The sequence below is a fragment of the Monodelphis domestica genome, chromosome 7, assembly GCF_027887165.1.
Source record: "Monodelphis domestica isolate mMonDom1 chromosome 7, mMonDom1.pri, whole genome shotgun sequence".
In the NCBI taxonomy this organism is placed as follows: Eukaryota; Metazoa; Chordata; class Mammalia; order Didelphimorphia; family Didelphidae; genus Monodelphis; species Monodelphis domestica.
In genome coordinates, this window is record NC_077233.1 from 136,013,363 (window position 1) to 136,030,994 (window position 17,632).

The 17,632-nt window shown below is 44.1% G+C and overlaps 2 protein-coding genes across 5 annotated transcripts; both read right to left on the reverse strand.

The window, feature by feature from the left end:
• Nucleotides 1–452: 452 nt before the first annotated feature.
• On the reverse strand, nucleotides 453–6,319 carry ALDOA (aldolase, fructose-bisphosphate A). Of its 3 annotated transcripts, none has more exons than XM_007499439.2 (9): nucleotides 6,181–6,319; nucleotides 3,369–3,509; nucleotides 3,072–3,283; nucleotides 2,810–2,864; nucleotides 2,469–2,629; nucleotides 1,568–1,651; nucleotides 1,277–1,451; nucleotides 924–1,123; nucleotides 453–739 (listed from the first exon to the last, which is right to left on the reverse strand). In XM_007499439.2, the coding sequence occupies exons 2-9, from the start codon at nucleotides 3,478–3,480 to the stop codon at nucleotides 644–646; spliced, it is 1,095 nt and encodes a 364-aa protein (XP_007499501.1). In that variant the 5' UTR covers nucleotides 3,481–3,509; nucleotides 6,181–6,319; the 3' UTR covers nucleotides 453–643. The 3 variants fall into 3 exon arrangements, with proteins under 3 accessions (XP_007499501.1, XP_007499500.1, XP_056661517.1); XM_007499438.2 differs by lacking the exon at nucleotides 6,181–6,319 and adding an exon at nucleotides 4,887–5,245; XM_056805539.1 differs by lacking the exon at nucleotides 6,181–6,319 and adding an exon at nucleotides 4,788–4,999.
• LOC107649638 (sperm mitochondrial-associated cysteine-rich protein) lies at nucleotides 6,098–13,548 on the reverse strand. 2 transcript variants are annotated; one of them, XM_016424196.2, is made up of 6 exons: nucleotides 13,433–13,548; nucleotides 12,462–12,497; nucleotides 12,141–12,287; nucleotides 11,639–11,797; nucleotides 7,181–7,544; nucleotides 6,098–6,588 (listed from the first exon to the last, which is right to left on the reverse strand). In XM_016424196.2, exons 2-5 carry the CDS (start codon nucleotides 12,465–12,467, stop codon nucleotides 7,431–7,433), a joined length of 426 nt encoding a protein of 141 aa, XP_016279682.1. In that variant the 5' UTR covers nucleotides 12,468–12,497; nucleotides 13,433–13,548; the 3' UTR covers nucleotides 6,098–6,588; nucleotides 7,181–7,430. The 2 variants fall into 2 exon arrangements, with proteins under 2 accessions (XP_016279682.1, XP_016279681.1); XM_016424195.2 differs by lacking the exon at nucleotides 13,433–13,548 and adding an exon at nucleotides 12,968–13,368.
• Between the last annotated feature and the right edge of the window lie 4,084 nt (nucleotides 13,549–17,632).

The following is a 17,632-nucleotide window of genomic DNA, read 5'->3' on the forward strand; positions in this document are numbered from 1 at the left end:
GTTCTCCATAGTCTCTTCCAGAGAAGTCTATTGTTCTGCAAAAGCCTTATTATCCAGGATAGATAGTAAGTAGGCAAGGCCATTTCTGCTTACATTACATTTTGTACTTATGTAGGAGGAAAAGGGTGGCTCAGAGGTTTGGGAGCAGGAACTATGCTCAGAGAAAATTAACAAGAATTCTACTATGACAATTAGAGGAATGGAAAGGAGTAGACACCTAATTTAGTTTGTATTTCAAACTAGAAAAAAACAGCCACTTCCTATTTACAACCCTCTTTTCCCACCCCATCTTCAAGGAGGCGAACCAAAATGAAAGACTTTTTTTGCTTTTGTTCAGAGCAGACATTGGTTTCCCTTGCTCAGATAAGGCAACACACACCTACAAAAAACCCCAAAGAACCCATCAAAAGGAAACCATTAAGTTACCCCAGCCCCCATCACAGGCATCAGACTCCTTGTTAAATAGTTGTTTATTGGAAAAAGTGGGCCGAGGAGGGGTCACTAGATTCACCACAGAGCAACAACACCACACAAGTTAGGAGTGATGGGAGAGGTCAGCACAAAGCTCTGGGATCTCAGCCTCTTCCTGGACTGTGAGGGATGGCCTGGAGTGTTAGGGCATACCCAGATGGAAGGCCTTGACTTAGTAGGCATGGTTAGAGACAAAGAGGGACTCGCTGGCTGCAGCTCCTGACTTTCCAGATGGAGTATACTTGCCTTGAGCAGCCTGGCTGTTAGCCTAGTGAAAGAAAAAAAAAAAGGTGGTTTTGGACCCTACCCACAATAACACTAAAGACCCAGCAAGAACAAACCTTCCACCAGCAGAATGGACTGAAGACTACTTTTTCTGTTCCCCAATCCTGACCCCCAGAATCCTGCCTGACAAGGTCCCTCATCCTGGTTCCTTCGTTTAGCTGTCTTACCAAGGCCCGTTTAACATATTCTTCCTGGGCAGCCTGGACATTTTCCTTCTTTCCACCCCAGGTCTTGAGGGCAGATGCCTGCAGGGCTCGGCCATAAGAAAAGGTCAGGGCCCATGGCTTGTGCAAGGGACAGGTGTTGATGGCATTGAGATTGATGGAAGCATCCTCCTCACTCTGACCCCCAGACAGGAAGGTGATACCTATGGAAGGGAGAAAAGAGGGGAGGATCAAATGGCATATAAAGGAAGTTTTGGCAACAAATATTTATTGAAACTAGATATGAAAAGACCACAAGTAGCCCAATGTGAAAAAAGTCATAAGTAAAGCTGAGGGAGAAAGGGGTTTTCTCTCACCAGTGACTGCAGGAGGCACAGTCCGGCGAAGGGCGGTTACAGTTGCCATTGCAATCTCCTCATGCGAATATTTCTGGGTACAAGCATGGCCAGGAGTGACCATGTTAGGCTTCAGCAAGGTCCCCTCCAGATAGATATGGTGGTCACTCAAAGCTTTGTAGACAGCAGCCAGAACCTAGAGAAATGGAAAGGTAACAAAAAAAAATTAGGTAACTCGAAAATCACTAGGCACTTCAGTTCCTGATCTACTTCCCTCCCAGTTACCCTCCAGTAATTCCTCAGTTCTCTGACCTTCTCAGTGACATACTGGCAACACTTCAGATCATGTTCTCCATCAGGGAGGATCTCTGGCTCCACAATGGGGACAATGCCATTCTATTAAGCAAAGAACAAAGCTGTAAGGACATCTCCAACCTGCTTCTCACTGTTGCTATTAACAATTAAGAGATATGATGACTACTATGATGACAAGGGTAAACTTTGAATTCCCCTAATTTCAAAACACTTAGGTTTCAGGAATGTCACTCATGACACTAAAAATATTATTTTACAGGGAGGACCAGCTTAGGAAGCACCAATAACTTGTCCAGGCTCATATGGCTAGTGTAAGAGCTAAAAGACTCCAAATCTGCTAAGTTCCACCATTCTCTCTCACCGCTGCCTCATAGTTCTCTATATTTCAGGGTATCTGCCTTCTTGGGACTCAAACTGGAGAACTGAGTACTAGCTGCAATAGAGGAAGTAAACAAATTTGAAGATTTTTTTCAGTATCTTGCTAACATTCTTTAGAAGTGGAAGGGGAGCAGAAGCAGAACATTGTACACAGAGACTGATACATTGTGACACAATCAAATGTAATACTTTTCTACTAAGCAATGCAATGTCCCAGGACAATCCAGAGGAATTTGTGAGTGTATTGATTTAGAATCTTGAAAAAGAACTGTGGAAATGGAAAGGCATTAGAAAAATATGTGATTTATCACAGTGATCGCTCTACTGCAGATATCAGTTAACATGGAAATAGGTTTTGAACAATTATATATGTATAACCCAGTGGAACTGTTTATCAGCTTTGGGAGGGGTGAAATCATGAATCGTGTAACCATGGAAAAATATTCTAAATAAAAAATTTTTTTAATTAAAAAAAAAAGTGGAAGGTAATACAAAAGGCTATAGCAAAGGGTGTACCTACCTGCTGGCAAATGCTGGCATATCGGGCCAGCACGTTGGCATTCTCCATGATGGCAAGTGGAGAAGGTGTATTTTCCCCAATCTTCAGAACACAACGCCACTTGGCAAAGTCAGCCCCATCCTTCTTATACTGGGCACAGCGCTCAGCTAGCCCATCCAGACCTGGTAGGGAAGACAGTAGTTCAAGATGCAGCCCCCTACTCTCCCTCTTACCCACCCATCTACAGTTCTTAGCAATAAACATGAGCACTAGGGTTTGGATGGTGGGGGGGTGTCAAAGCATAGAACCCCTCATTCAATATAGGTGAGATGACTAGCCTTTTTCAAGCTGACACTTCTTACCTTGGGTAGTAGTCTCCCCATTGGTCCCTGCCAGGGGCACTACACCTTTGTCCACCTATTAGGGGAAGGATGAGAAGAGGGAATATGAAGTTTATAGTGCTTCTTTCATACCTTTTACCCTACCTTCACTGCACTTGGACCCATCTATTTTTTCCCTCCTGTTTTTCTTCCTGAGATTTTACTTCACTTATTCTCAGACTTCAGTCACTGGCACTTTTAAGAATTTTATTTGAATGTTAAATCCTCCCCCAAATCTCCTTACCTTGATGCCCACAACACCACCCTTGGCCTTTATGACTTTGGGAAAGGGACGACCATCATCAGCTTTCTGGTAGAGCGTCTCATGGAAAAGGATGACACCTCCAATGCAGCTGTTCACTCGATCATCTGCTGTCAGAAGTAACTGCCTATAAAGGCGGCGATTTTCTTCTGTGTTCTCAGTTCCAATGGACTGCAGCCGCTTTGCAATGCTGCCTGAAAGGGGGATTGAAGAGGGGTGTCACCTTGAGATCTAGGCTGTTACCCCCCCCTTCTGCCCCTTTCAATCATTCCTTTGTACCTGTGGACTCATCTGCGGCCAGGATTCCCTTGCCTGGAGCAACAATTCTTCGAGCTATTTCAGAGAGCTCTTTCTTTTGCTCTGGTGACAATGCTGGGAATTGGCAAGGCATGTTTTTTCTTTAGCTGAACTGGTAGTTTCCTAGGTGAAGATAAAAAAGTATAAGCTAGACCTTTCTGTAGTGATGGCATAAGCTTGTTTGTGTAATTCAAGGTCAGATCATTCTTGCCACCGAATTTTTCTTTCCCCTAGTCCATGTATTTCTATTTGGACTTCCCCATTTTTAAACTTCTCTACCTTTCCTAAATCTAGGGTGGAGACCCAAGACCAGGGTGTGGTTGCTAGAGAACATAACAAAAACCGATTAGTCCAGAAAACAAAGAAAAGGTCAGGAAAATAGCCTGGGTCCCTCTAACACATTCTTAGTCAGCTGGAAGGTCACCTTGCTTACATACTTAAAAGGGATCAGTTAAATATCTTCCCTAATCAACTATCTTGTAAATAATCAAGACTGGTAAAAAAAAAGTCTAGAACCTCAGATGAAACAGAAGGTATTTCTGACAGCAGAGATTAGTCGCCATCAAGCAGACAAATTCCAATTTCCAGGTCTAGAACAGTTTTCCTAAACTCCTGGCCTGTTTTCTTCCTTTATACCCCATTTCCTCAGTACCAATCCTTCAAGGACATTCCAAGGTCAGGCTGCTCTCCCCTAACTGCTTAGGGAAAACCTACACATAATGCGCAGATGGCGATAAGCATTAGGCCCATGACCCCTGTGAAGGGCAAGAATTGAGCCCTCCATTTTAGAAGCTTTCTTTTCGGAAGACATTTCTCCCTTCCATCATTCCCAGTCAGCTGACTCCTACAGGAGTTAAGAAGTGGGAAAGCAGCAAGATAGACACTCCCGGGAGGAGGATCCCAGGCCATTTCCCTCTAGAATCCGCCCTTCCCTTATTCCAACCACAGCTGCAGGCTGAGTTGGTTCAAGGTCACTCCGATAAGAAAAACTATAGGATCATAAGGAAGGCACTAATGGGTGCGGATAGCAAACCACGAAGGGAATTTCCCTTCAGTCGGGTTTCCCTTCACCCCACCTCCTACATTTTCCGAAGGGAGTTATTGCCCGGGTATACCAGGGAGACAGATCCATGTCCATGATTGTGTCCCCCTTCGTATCCCACCCCTGCCATGGAGAGGGGTGGCCGCCCTCCTCCCACCAGTAGCTCGGGCTGGGCTCTAGAACCCCCCTCCCCCACTACCCCCCCACCCCTGCGGAGAGCTGCTCTCGGGCGCGCCTTTTCCCGCATGACTCAGCCTTCCTCCTCGGCTGTCGCATTGCGCAGAACGCAGGACTGCAGGTTGGGGTTCAGACGGGAAGCGGGGTGAGGAGACCAGCGACCTGCCCGTTCCCAGCACCACCTCGTCCGAAGGCCCGCGCAGGCACGGCCACGGGGTCCCGTAGGGCACTCCTCCTTGCCTCCGAGCCCGAGCTCTCCCAGCCCCAGTAGCCACGCTCACCTGGCCTCAGAGGTGAACTGCCGGCCTTGATGGTGAGTTTACCGGCAGGAAGAAGACCACTTATGGTCGGGAGCCGAACTTCTGCGCTTTCCGAATGCGAACGTTGCCTATTGAGCTCAGGAGGGGGCGGAGCAAAGGCGGGGTCTGACCATTTAAAGAGACCGCGCCACCTCGGGGGGGGGGGGGGGGGGGGGCTGGGATGGAGTGGAGGGGGCGGAGAAAGGTATTTTCACCCAATCAGCAAGCGAGAATGCTAAAACCGGGGGAAAGCCTTTGACCATAGGCAGGAGTACTCCCTGCGGCTCAAAAAAAGGGAGGGGGAGAATTGTCTGCTCAGACTCCGGCCCCACCTTCGGACGTGACTGGAACCACATCCCTCCAGTCGGACAACCCCCCCCCAAAGCAGCTGCTCCCACCCCAGTTTAGGACCGCGTGACTCAGCCCCTATTTTTGTGTGGGGTTGGAAGATGGGGGGAAGGGTGTATAAGCAATAGACAGAAAAAGATGATTATGGAAAGGTGATGGGGAGACTCCAGGAAAACGAGAAGCAAGGTGGCTGTAGGGGGGAGGAGGAATAGGGGTGATTTAACCAAGCATTATTTCCTTGGGATTTTCCCCTCCTGGATCCGTTCTGTAAGACGGAAACTTCCTGGAGAAGTGCCCTGACCTGTCCCCACCACTACGCCCCATTCCAGTTTCCTCCCCTCTGCAATCGTATTGCTATCTACAATAATAACCCTTCCAAACAACTTGGATCTCCTCCCAAGCTCCAGTCTTCCTTAAAGGTCAGCTCAAGCCCCCTCGACGCACAGCCCCCCCCCCCCCCTAGTACTTTACAAGCTTTACAATCCTCCCGCAAACCAGGTGACCACGCCCTGTCTTGCAGTGGCCAGCAACAACAAGCCTCAACTGGCTAGAATGCGGAAACTTGAGGCCATAGCCTGAGATTCGGTGGCCCCAGCCCCAAAGCATTAGGTAAACCACAAGGCAGGTCCCAGGCCGGCGGGAAGGGGAAGAGGAAGGTCATTTTGTCCTTTAGATAACACCCACATTCCATTCCCAAATACTGCACCATCTGGGCCCATCTAGTTTCCAAATATGTCCCCTTTGCTTCAGAATCTAGATTTCCCTGACAGATATTTTATGACTTTCCCACTTTACACATTTCCCTTACTTTTCTTATTAACCACTTTCTATTCACTAGCTCTCACTTTTTACTCCCTCTTTTGTTATTTTCTCCTGCCCATCCCCCAGCCCTTTTTTTATCTGCTTGGCTACTCCATATGATACTCGCCTGAAAGGAGTCTGGAGGATTAGAATCGGGCCTAGGCAGTGAGTGGTCAGGCAGAGCTTGGTTGGGGTTATATAGTACTAGCACCCCTCCTCTTGGAATTTTCCCGACCTTCTCTTGTGACCCCTGCCCTTTCCCCACCCCAGCTATTCTGGCAGAGAACTATATTTAGGGGAAACCTGAAGCCCCTGACATTCAAGCCAGGATGGGGCTTGCCACCTGGGAGGAAAGAAATTAGAGGAGGGGGAGTGACTAAGGGAAAGGCTTCTGCTAGGAAAAGAGGTAGTGGAGCCAGTTGACAGAGGGCTAAAACAGGCAGACAGAGAAGAGAGGCATATGTAACCAATTCCCACTCACCAGCAGTTTCTGAGGTGCCATCCTTTTCTGTGGAAATCAGTCTTGCTGCTCTGCCTGCCAAAAGAGATACGGGGTTGAAATCTCAAGAATAGGAGGTTGGAAACTAATTGGTGTTAACTCCCTCTCCCTTTTCCCAACCTTAGGCTTCTCCTAAGAGAAAAAATCTCTGGTCCTTAAAAGTGTCAAACATAGGTACCTATTTCAGGGCTGGGTACAAAGGTACACACCCATCTCCTGAAAAAATGGGGAGTGGGCAAGTGGAGGGGTATAAGCCCCTATCTATTAGGTTACCCTGAAGCAGCTAGATGGCTCAGAAGATAGAGTGCTGGGCCTAATGTCAGGAAACCCCAAGTATGTGTAGAACCTAGACAAGCTATTTAACCTCTGTTTGCCTTGATCCACTGGAGAAAGATATAGCAAGTCACTCCAGTATCCCATGGACAGTATGGTCTGACATGACTGAACAATTAAAGTCACCCTGAAATCCCAACAACTGACCCTGGGCCAAACTCTGCCTTGAATTCAACCCTTTCTGAGGAGAAATGAATGCTATCAACCCTAGCTTGAACCATATCCTTCCCTCCTGTCTATTAGTGGGGGTAGAGGTGAGACAGAAAGCAAGAAGTTACTCCACAAGAAAACTAGCCTGTCCTGGATTTCCTCCAAGGTGCTGAATGCTTCTAGGGTAATTGTTCTCTGCATTTTCCTAGGAGAGCCAGATTCTTCTCTGCTTAGGTCCAATGAAGACAAAAGGATGAGCCAGTCCTTGGGGACAGGTGGCAATCCATTTTGAGTTCCCCTGGGGTGGTGGTCCAGTTTCTAGGGAATGCTTCTGGGTTCCTGGAGTAGGCAGGTCCTCCAGAAGGCAATGTCCCAGAATTTTGAGCAAATGACCTTCATCTGAGCTTGATTTCAAAGCAAAGGCAATTGAGGCTTTGGCACTCAGGAAGCTGGCAGGCACAGGCACAGTCACACAATGGACAGCATCTGGGGCACTGGGGGGCCCAACCCTGAAGGAAGAGAAGGATGAAATAGGGTGTCCATGGTGAAAGGAGAAAGAAAAAAGGATAAAGGGTGGTGAAAGTTCAGAGGGAAGAGCAATGTTCCTAGGAAGCAAAGTATGAAATTCCCATTTATATAAGCACTTTTCAAAATGCCTTCTTCAGGGGAGGTAGCTGGGTGTTTCAGTGGGTTCAAATCTGACCTCAGACATTTCCTAGCTGTGTGACCCGAGCAAGTCATTTAACCCCCATTGCCTAGCTCTGACCAATCTTCTGCCTTGGAACTAATACACAGTAGTATTGATTTCAAGACAGAAGGTAATAGGGTTTTTTTTTTTAAAGCCCTCTTCATAACAACCCTGTAAAATTAAGAGTATAAGCAATATTATTTGCATTGTACAGATAAAGAAACTAAAGTTCAGAGAGGAAAAATGCCTTGCCCTTGCTTCTAGAAAAAGCAATCTATAAGCAGGCCCCTCTACCTCTTTTTCCTACTTACCTCTCAATTGGTTCCAATTTGGGCTTCTACCTTCTAAACTCCAGTAAAATGTCTTTTCTCTAAGGCAACATAACAACCATACCTATGGGGAAGTCTCCCAGACCTAGTTTTACCCTAAGCTTCAGCCTAGCATCATCATCTGCTCGTTGGACATCTCTAGTTCTTTGTACTTTACGTCTCCCAACCTGAGTACCTCTAAAACAGCATTCATTATTTCCCCACTAAACCAACCTCCCCCCACCCATGCTTCACCATGTTTTTTGAGAAAACAATCACCCTTCCAATAATCTAGGTTTACAACTTGGATGTCATGCTGGACTTCCCTCTCCTTCAGCCTCTATATCCTGTCAGTTGCCAATTCTTGTTAATTCTACCTCCACCTCTCCCAGCTGTCCCCTTCCATTCCTCATATGGCCACAGTCTCAGTTTAGGGCTTCGATCATTTGTCACTAGGACTACAGTAATAACCTGCTACTTTAAAGCATAATAAGCAAGACAATATCACTGCCCTACTCAAGGACCTTTAGTGACTCCCTATACCCTTTAGAGTAAAGTGGAAACACCTCAGGTGGCACTTCATGACCTTTACAACCTGCCACCTCCCCCTACTTTTCCAGACTACTACCCATTATTCTCTAACTCTCTACCTGGTCAGCTTCCTTACTGTTCCCCCAACTTTGTGTCCCTTCTGCCAAGTTTGTGCCTGGGTCCAGGCTCCCTATCTTAGCTAGAATACTTGTCCTCCTCACTTTTGCTTCTTCCTTTAAGGCTCATGTCATAAACCATATTCTTTGGAAAATCATTGTTGGTTCTCCTAGGTGGTAGTATTTTCTCTCTTCCTCAAACCCATCATGTATTACTTTTTCTCTTTATTCATCATTTCTCCTAAGAAGAGTATAAATTTCTTAAGGTCATGGACTCTTTTTTGTCTTTGTTTTCTCAGCCCCTGGCATGGTGCCTTATAAAGCATCTATCACTTAGGCAGTAAACATTTGTTGAATTGGAGACAAATGTAGGGAGGGTTAAGAAGACTGGGCTCAGATATTTTGATTCGAAGTACAATGCTCTTTCATTTTTGCTATGGAGCTTTTAAAGGATGGTAGGGAGAAGAGGGTTGATATATATATATATATATATATATATATATATATATATATATATATATATATATATATATAAAAAGACCAAAATAGCAATGTGTTCATTTCATGCCTATAGTTTTAAAAATAGATTCTCATGTATAATCTATATCAAATTACTTGCCTTCTCAACATGGATAAGAGAAAGGAGAGAGAATTTGAAATTGAACACTTTATAAAACAAAATTTTTTACATGTGATTTGAAAAAATAAAATGGGTTACCATGTAGAAATAAAGGCAACTGGCTGGTGATTTTTGCTTTTCTATAAAGGCAACTAATTTATCCTCTCTCAAAAGCTCAAAGAAGGTTGGGAAAGTAGCCAAAGAACTCAACTCCTAGCTAAGGGAAACAGATATTAGAGAGACCATCTCCAAAGAAGTAGGAACAGTTTGTCTCTGAAACAGCAGAATGTGGGAAATATTCCACCTACTTCCTTGTCTGTCTTTCCCTCTAGGACTGTGTTGGATCTAGGCCACCCAAGTGAGGCACCCACCACCCCTGAATTTTCCTGGATGGATATGGTTTTGAAAGGTCAAATGTTTAAGGCAGGTCAGAAACTGGGCTAAGTAACAGTCACAGTTAAAGGGCCTGATCAAGACTTGCCCAGTCCAGAAATAGGAAAATGGCCTTTGCAGATCAGAAGTTTCAGGGTTAGGTATTATATTCCAGGAGAGATCAGTGTGTGTGTATACATGTAACACACAGAGTACAGAGGATATTATATATGTACATACATACATACACATACGTGTGTATATATATATCATAATGATCAGAAATATTTCAGAGAGATAACACTAAGATGAAGAGGGATCAGAATAGAAAACTTAAAAAGTGGTGAGTTTGATTAAAACTTGGTTTTTGTTATTTCTGGAGAGGTAAACTAGAGACTGAATCTGGCTGGTTAATATTCACATGAGAGTACTATCATGTTCTCTCTTTGCTTCCATAGTATATAGAATTTAGAATGAGTACAAGCCTTGAGTAGAAGACAGGTGCTATACTATATAAATCAACTTTGTGTAAGTTGCCTAAAATAGTTTTGGCAGAAGGGAATCCATATAAATCCTAAATAAATACTATACAAATCTTCTAGATGAAAAAGAAAAAGCTATCTACCCATGAAACAGCTTTCAAACAACAAATAGAAATGTGACTTCTTTTATGTTCCACTTGGAGGCTTATCTTTCCTTAGGAATATTTCAATACATCTTCAATAGACCTGTAATATTCTCAATGTAGGTGTGCCCTCTTACAGATTGCCACCATCCATGCTCTTTCATCTTTGTGTAAATCTGTTCTTAAATCTTCCTGTCTGTCCTCTATTCATCAGGCTGAGGTCTTTCTTCATGTCTCTTGACATTAGATAGATACCAACAGAGAAAGCAGGCTATCCTCAATTTCTTTACAAAAAAATCAGCTAGCCTTCCTTTCATTTCATAGAGGACATCCCTTATGCTACTTTTCTTAATTAGTAATTATGTTATAGCCAACCAGGTACCTCCCCATTGCCCTTTGGATGATACAATGTTAATTCTTTGGAGATCAATTACCTGAGGTGAAGTCATATATCACAAAAGAATACTGGTGTTTGTTTGTTTTTTATTGGACCTTTGTTTCAGGGAGTAAACTGATATCATTAAAAGAAATGCCCAATTTCTCAAAGGCTGCCCTCCTCCTCTTGTTCAAGTCTAAGCCCACCTCACTTCTCACTATCCATTTAAAGATTGTCCAAGAAATGTAGATACTAATGGAACACCTCTCTGGGTTGTCCATGGAATGTTACAGTCTGGACAATAGTTATTGTTTTCTCCTGTGAGGAAGGTTAGACTGAACTCTTCTAAGTGATTTATACATATAAATGTATATATATACTATCAAACTTGGGAGACTTTGCAGTGTTCAAAGACTTGATGTAATCAAGACAATGTCACCTGCACATATGAACAAATGAATTGTTATTCTCTATAAAGGATTTCTTTTCTGTATGAACTAGACATCCTTGAAAGCAGCAAACACTTGTGGTGTGTATACAAATCTCTGTTTTATGTATCATTTTATGTTATTAATCAGAAGGTCTAACAAAGTTATTTCTGCTGTTACTTCTTTCAAAGTCTTAAATGATTTTGACACATGCATGGGAAACAATTTCAGGAAACCCTTGAAGATAGCAGTTTGCTCTTTTAAATAAAATTTGTCTTAGTAAATAAACAAGTGGGATTTTATATTCTCTAACTTTTCAGTAAACTGTATTACTATAAAGAGATATGCTGCAGAACATAATTTGTGACAACCTGTTGGTCTTCTTTAAGAGATACTAGTAAAGATAATAAAAACATGTCTTTTTGACAGAAGTTGGGCTTAGCAAGTATAGGTGTGTTGGGCTGGATAAGGATTTGATGGGGGGGGGGGCAGAGTTGAAATAAGATAAGCAAAGTATTTGAATCAAAGGGAATCACTCACAGCTTCCATGGGCTGGGGGCAGCAGGCATCCAGGCATCGGGCTGGACTGGGCAGAGGGAAGTCACAGGCTTCAGCATAGCCCTGGCAACACTCAAAGGGACCAGGGGCATCTTCCTTCCTGCAGGACCCTCTGCAGTCGGACAGACAGCAATCCTGCTCCTAAGAGTCAGAGAGAGTTCAGACTCCTAGATCTCCTCATTGCCCCTTTCCCTCTTGTGCTAATTGGGCAACACACATACCAAAGAGAGTTGGGAAGAATTCCTAGCTTCTTGGAAGGGGTAGGATTTGAGAAACAAGAAGCTAGAATTTTGAGAGGGAAGCAAGATTTTAAGAGAACAACTGGATTCTAGAGGGATGAGAACCAGAGTAGAAAAAGAATGGAGCATTTTGGGTAAAAAAAAAAACAGCTGGGGATCTAGGGTACCTGAGACTTTCTTTTCTTCTTCCCTGAACTAGTATGGCCCACTCCCACTTCCCCTCCCTTCCCTGGGTTCCTCCTCACCACCAAATAACGTCTGGCCAGCAGCACCAGGCCAAGCAGCAGCAAGTAGACAACCACAGTGATGAAGACGATAGCAGGAATAGGCAAGGAGGCACTCACCACAGGAGCCTGGGCTGGGTTCAGGGAACTATAGGAAGCCTCTGTGAGCTATATATAGGGAGGAAAGGGGGAGAGGATGGGTGCTTCAAGGCACCCAAAGGAGAGGAATGTGGATAGAGTTGGGAAGGGAAGAGAGAAAGCCAGATTTGCAGAGCAAAGGGCTAAAATTGGGGAGAATAAAATGGGTATGGTTAAAGAACAAGAGTGGGGTCAGTGACTTACATCCATGGGGCAGGCTCTTTTGTGATGGTCCAGAATCTGCAAGGGAGGGCAGGAGAGTCTTAGAACAATAGGCTAGCTAGTTGGATGGGTTTTTTAAAATATACATAAAATATCAGATGTCATGCTGAAAGGGATCTTCAAGTCCAATCCATTCATTTTGCATTTTACAAGAAGAGCAAACTGAGTACTAGAGAGGTCAAAAGCCGGGCCAGTGTCCACCTAAGTAGTAAACAGCTTACTCTGATATTCAAATCTAGACCCCTCCTACTCCAAAAACATCAATTAGTAGGCGGAATTCCTAACCCCCTCAGAAGATGATACTTTGTAACTGAAAGGAGAAACCTAAGAGATTAGCAGATCCAAACCTTTATTTCTTTCTACAGTTGCCAAGGGGGAAAGGGGGGGGGGGGGCGCGCGGAGCAGAGTGAGAGTGAGAGTGAGTGTTTTGACTAACCCAGGAAAGAAATATGGGGTAAAAGTGAGAGAGACCTGGATAGAAAACTTACAAAGAGAGATAGCTGGAATTCTAGCTCTACTCCTCAGACTCTGCGGCACTGTTACCTAGTCCCGCTGCTGATGGCTCTCCGAACATAAAACATACCGGATCCGATAATTATGACTCAGACCCAGATCGTTCCCCCGCCCCCCGCACCCCACCCCAGGCCCTTCCGGGGCTCCACTACACTGGGACGAAGAAACAGGCCCAGGTTAACAAAGGGATCAGTTCGCCCTAGGTCCCCAAGACGACATCTCGTGCCCGTGGACTCTGCCCAGGCTGAGGGGCAGCTCGGACCTCCCTGGATTTCCCCTCGATCAAACGACGCCCGCGGCCACCTCCCAACCGTGGGCCCCCAACACACCCACCCACCCAGCCTCAGGCACCACTTCCCAACGGCCGCGGGCAGCCGTAGCCTCCTGAGGTTTCCCCTCCTCCCCGCCCGAGCCCGCGCCCCACACTCCTCCCTCATTACCTATGCAGAGAAGGCGAGTGAATATGTATTAGGTCTCGCGGTGCCCCGCCGGAGCCGAGAGAGTCCCGAGCGCGCGCCAGCCCCAAGACAAAGTAGCCTCCTCCCGCCGCTTTCCAAAGTTACCATAGCAACCAACGCTCCGGGATTACGGCGGCCGATGAAGCCCATAATTCCTCTGCTTTTCCCTTTTTTGCCCAGGAGCACACTTTTCGGGCCTCTCCTGGATTTTTTTCCTTCTCTTCCCTCTGCTGACGGCAAGCGCATCTGAGACCAAAAGACGTTCTTCTTCAGAATGGTCTGTCTCTGATAAGACATCCTTTCTTCTCTTTGAGCTTGCATTTTCGTGTTGGGTAGGGAAACATAGAATTTAGGGTTTTTAATCTAGTTCAGTTGCCCATTGTATTGATGGAAAAACTGAGGCCAAATAGAGAAGACCCATTGGTCCTTCTCAGGGTCGTTGGGGGTGGGCCTGGGATGCTGTGGTATGGAACTAGTTCTGGAAGCCTAGGTTCAGCTCTCTGCTCAGTTATTTATCATTTTTTGCAAGCCACTTCCCCTTTTCTGGGCCTCAAAATAAGTGATCTCTACTGTCCATTCAATTATGGATCCTATGGTGTGTGATCCTTAGAAATTTCAGTTTTATTCATTGCTTTCCTCTTCCTCTGAAGGACAGTGCTGCCATCTACTTTCCACTTTCCTTCTAAATCTCAAATATCTACTGTTCTCAGCTTCAAATTTGCAGGCACCACAGTGACTCTTCCTTTGACTCCTTCAGATGGATCATCTTTAGACATCCATAGAGCCCTATGAGGCAGTGAAGGAAGCTTAGCTTCAGAAGATCATTGAAATTTAAAGGGTCCTGGTGGGACTTATACTCTTTCCATAGTAGAAACAACGGTAATAGTAGAAGTAGCAATTAACACATATAGCACACTAAGATTTGCAAAACACAATATAAATTATCTCATTTGGTCTTCATAACAATCTCGTGGGATAGGTACTATTAATATCCTCATTTTACAGATGAGAAACCTGGGATTGGAAAAGCTTTAATGAAGATTTGAACCCAAGTCTTTCAGACTTCAAGTTGTAATCTACCAATCACCCAACCAGAATAGCACCTATTTAGCAGAATAATAACTTCAAAACTATCAACCTGCTTCTTCTTCTAGGTGAACTCTTTAGCTTGATTCAGCTCTTCTCCTCCCATCAGACCCAGGCAGTAATCTCAGCTTTAGCCTCAAAATACCCTAGGTTCTTGATCTCAGTTTACAGGATTTTGACAAATACTTATAGAAAATTTGAATGAATGAAAAAAATGAATTTGTCTTTTAAATTTGGGAGTTTTGTTTGTTTGTTTTTTAAGACTGAGTATGGTGCCAAAATTGCTACTTATAATTGGGGACATTCACAGTCTCTATATCTTTGGTAATAAGTGATTTCTCTCTGCTCCAGGTGTGTTTTCTCATTTTCTCCAGTAAAGTGTTTCAAATGCATTTTTATCTTTCTAGCTCTCTCTATGACTTCTCGCTCAGGCAGAGGGAACAAGACCTCTGAGGGTTTCCAATCCTAGAGTGTCTCTTTCTTTGATGACAGAACTTCTGATTCAAGAACAGTAGCAGATTGAACCCTTCTCTCTCCCCCAATACCCTAGAAGGAATACTGATCTCCAGGGCATTGCTAGCTACTTCATCACTCCATTTGCTTTGAGGTAACAGCAGCTCCCTCCCTTTCAGCTGCTCCTGCCAAGGGAGACATCAGTTTTGGCAGCTGCACTGGGACGTGTCAGACAGCTTCCAGACAGACAGACTCTCCTGATCATGTTCTGTTCTTGCCACCGGGTTTATCTATTATGCAGGAGGGGACAGCCTGTAGTGCCCAGTACCTACCCAGGGCCACTTTCCAGGTCTTCTTATTGCAAGAGGAGAGAGAGAAGAAGGGGGATGGGGTAGAGAGAGAACAGCAAAATGCTGATGCCTCCTTATTCCAGATTCTCAAAGCCCATAAAAGGGTTCTTTTCTTTCTTTCAATAATATTGAATGGGTGGGAAATTTTTATCTGAGCACATAATAATTTGAGTGTTTGAGTCAGCACCTCAGAGTACTGTCAGTCGCATAGAAGGTAGATAAAAAATTATCTAACAGGAGAGAGATAAAATTACTAGTTGGTAGAGGGTGTGGTGGTAGGGAGACTGGAGACAGGAAGAACTTTTGTTTTAATGACACATAGAAGTAGGAACAGATTTATCTCAAGTCAAGTCTAAGGAAAGAGGTAAGATGGGAGTCGAGGAGTCTGTGTCTGATTGTACCCCCTTACCTCCTCAACTCCCACTCCTCTCTCAGGGGTTTTCTCTATCAGCTATCAGCACCTAGCCCTTCATTTGGGTAGAGTAGAGGCTTAACAACACCTCCTCAATAATTAAAAGGGAGGTCAAATTGTCAGGTAGTTAGCTTAGGAAGGAAACAGAGTTTGCCATACAAGAAGAGTACTTCTATGTGTCTGTAAAATTGCAAGAAGAGGACATAAGTAGCCCTAGGGCTTTGCTACTTAAATACTAATGGGAGTTAGAGCACCCTGTTTAACATCTTCCCTCTGTGATCACTACTGGTGTGATCTTGATAACTTCTTGGTTTATTCATTTGAGTCAACTTAACAAACACTTTTTAGTACCTATTGTGTGCTAGGTAGTGTAATGGTTAAAATTTCACCTTTTTAAGATTGATGTAATATTGAACAATGGCCGCCAAGGAATTTACTTATGAAATTCCTAAAATGAAACACTCAAGTCAGAATGGAGTTTATGGAGGTTTAATCACAATGGGAGTAGGGAAAAGGAGAGGGAGAGAAGGAGAGAAGAGAAAAGGGAAAGGGGCTACTCAACCTCTGACCAAGGCAGAGGGAGTTTTAGGCCCAAAGGGCCAAGGTGGAAAGAATCAGTCCTTAACTCACGTGACCGATCTGAAGGAAAGCTGTCTGTGGGCGTCCTCCCTGTCCAAGCTCCTAACACCAACTGGCGTCTAGCTCTCTCCACAGGAAGTGAGCAAATTCCAGAGGCTGTTCCCTACCTCACTTCCTGTGTCTCACAAGTGCCAATGGTTGGCTCTAGCTTGGCTTAGGACAGCCCAGGTGGGCAGTTAGTTATTTCTGATTTGTCATTGACTAGCACATGCCCGTGTAGTGTGGGTGTGCACAATTTTTGGGTGCTATACCAAGATGGAGACTTTTAAAATTCACAATCCCCCCTGATGATGATTGGGGGACTAGTCTCCCCAATTGATCACTAAACATAAGCATACTGCACCCCAAAAATTTCTAACTGTAAGTGTATACAAAATTTTTTTACCCACTAAGAGGAAAATTATAATAGTTGTAAATATGGGGAAATAGAGGAGAGAGAAAGACAGCAAACCAATGTTTTGCTGGGCGCATTGACAAAAACCAATTAGGGGGCAGTCCCCTTTGGCATAAGAGTGTACATTCAAAAAATGTTCAATCAACCACACCCCAAGGTTCATTCTGGATCTTCCTGTAGTGAAAAGGTTTAGATATCTTTCTGCAAACAGTTCATTCTCTGGATTCAGTTAGTTAGCAAGCTTCTTCTCTGAAGATTTATCTCGAACAAAATTTAAATCTTGGATTTGATGAAATACAATCCCCCCTGAAGAAAGTGTTGAAAAAACACTGAGTCCAGCTGAGGATTCAAGTTTTAGTTGTGGGGGGGTGTGAGTTAATCCAAAAGAAAAACAAAACAAAATGAAAATAAAATTTAAAAAAATCAAAAGAAGAAAAAGGGAAAAAATTAAGGGAAAAATATAGACCCTTTATATATGCATATATTTATATTAAATAAGAATTCAAAATCAGTATCAAAAAATAAAAAAAAATCTATGTATACAAAATTTGAGAAAGCAAGAATAAAAAAAAATTTTTTTTACAGGCCCCTGTATTAGGGTCCAGTTAAGTAATTTCCAATCCCACAAGTCTGTAGGACAGAATGCAGCATATTTTACTTCCCCATTTGCAGCCAAGGCTACAGGAAGTTGCCATACTATAGGAGAGAAAAAAGAGGACCAGATTTTTATTTTATATCTAGGGAAGTGTCATTCTCTCGTCTGATTTTACCTTCGTTCTCAGGGATGGAGGGAACCAGGATGGTAGCCAACCTTTGGTACTTGTCTGTAGGTATTTTCACAAAGAGTG

What these genes read in the sequence shown, in the direction of transcription:
- LOC107649638 (XM_016424196.2), bottom strand. An exon ending in TGGCCAGACGTTATTTGGTG is followed by an intron (nt 11,798 to 12,140) that starts GTGAGGAGGAAC and finishes TCTGACTCTTAG; the next exon opens with GAGCAGGATTGCTGTCTGTC. An exon ending in GCCCCCAGCCCATGGAAGCT is followed by an intron (nt 7,545 to 11,638) that starts GTGAGTGATTCC and finishes CTCTTCCTTCAG; the next exon opens with GGTTGGGCCCCCCAGTGCCC.
- ALDOA (XM_007499439.2), bottom strand. Translation starts at nt 3,480, where the DNA reads ATGCCTTGCCAATTCCCAGCATTGTCACCAGAGCAAAAGAAAGAGCTC. An exon ending in ATGCCAGCATTTGCCAGCAG is followed by an intron (nt 1,652 to 2,468) that starts GTAGGTACACCC and finishes TTTGCTTAATAG; the next exon opens with AATGGCATTGTCCCCATTGT. An exon ending in AATATGTTAAACGGGCCTTG is followed by an intron (nt 740 to 923) that starts GTAAGACAGCTA and finishes TTCTTTCACTAG; the next exon opens with GCTAACAGCCAGGCTGCTCA.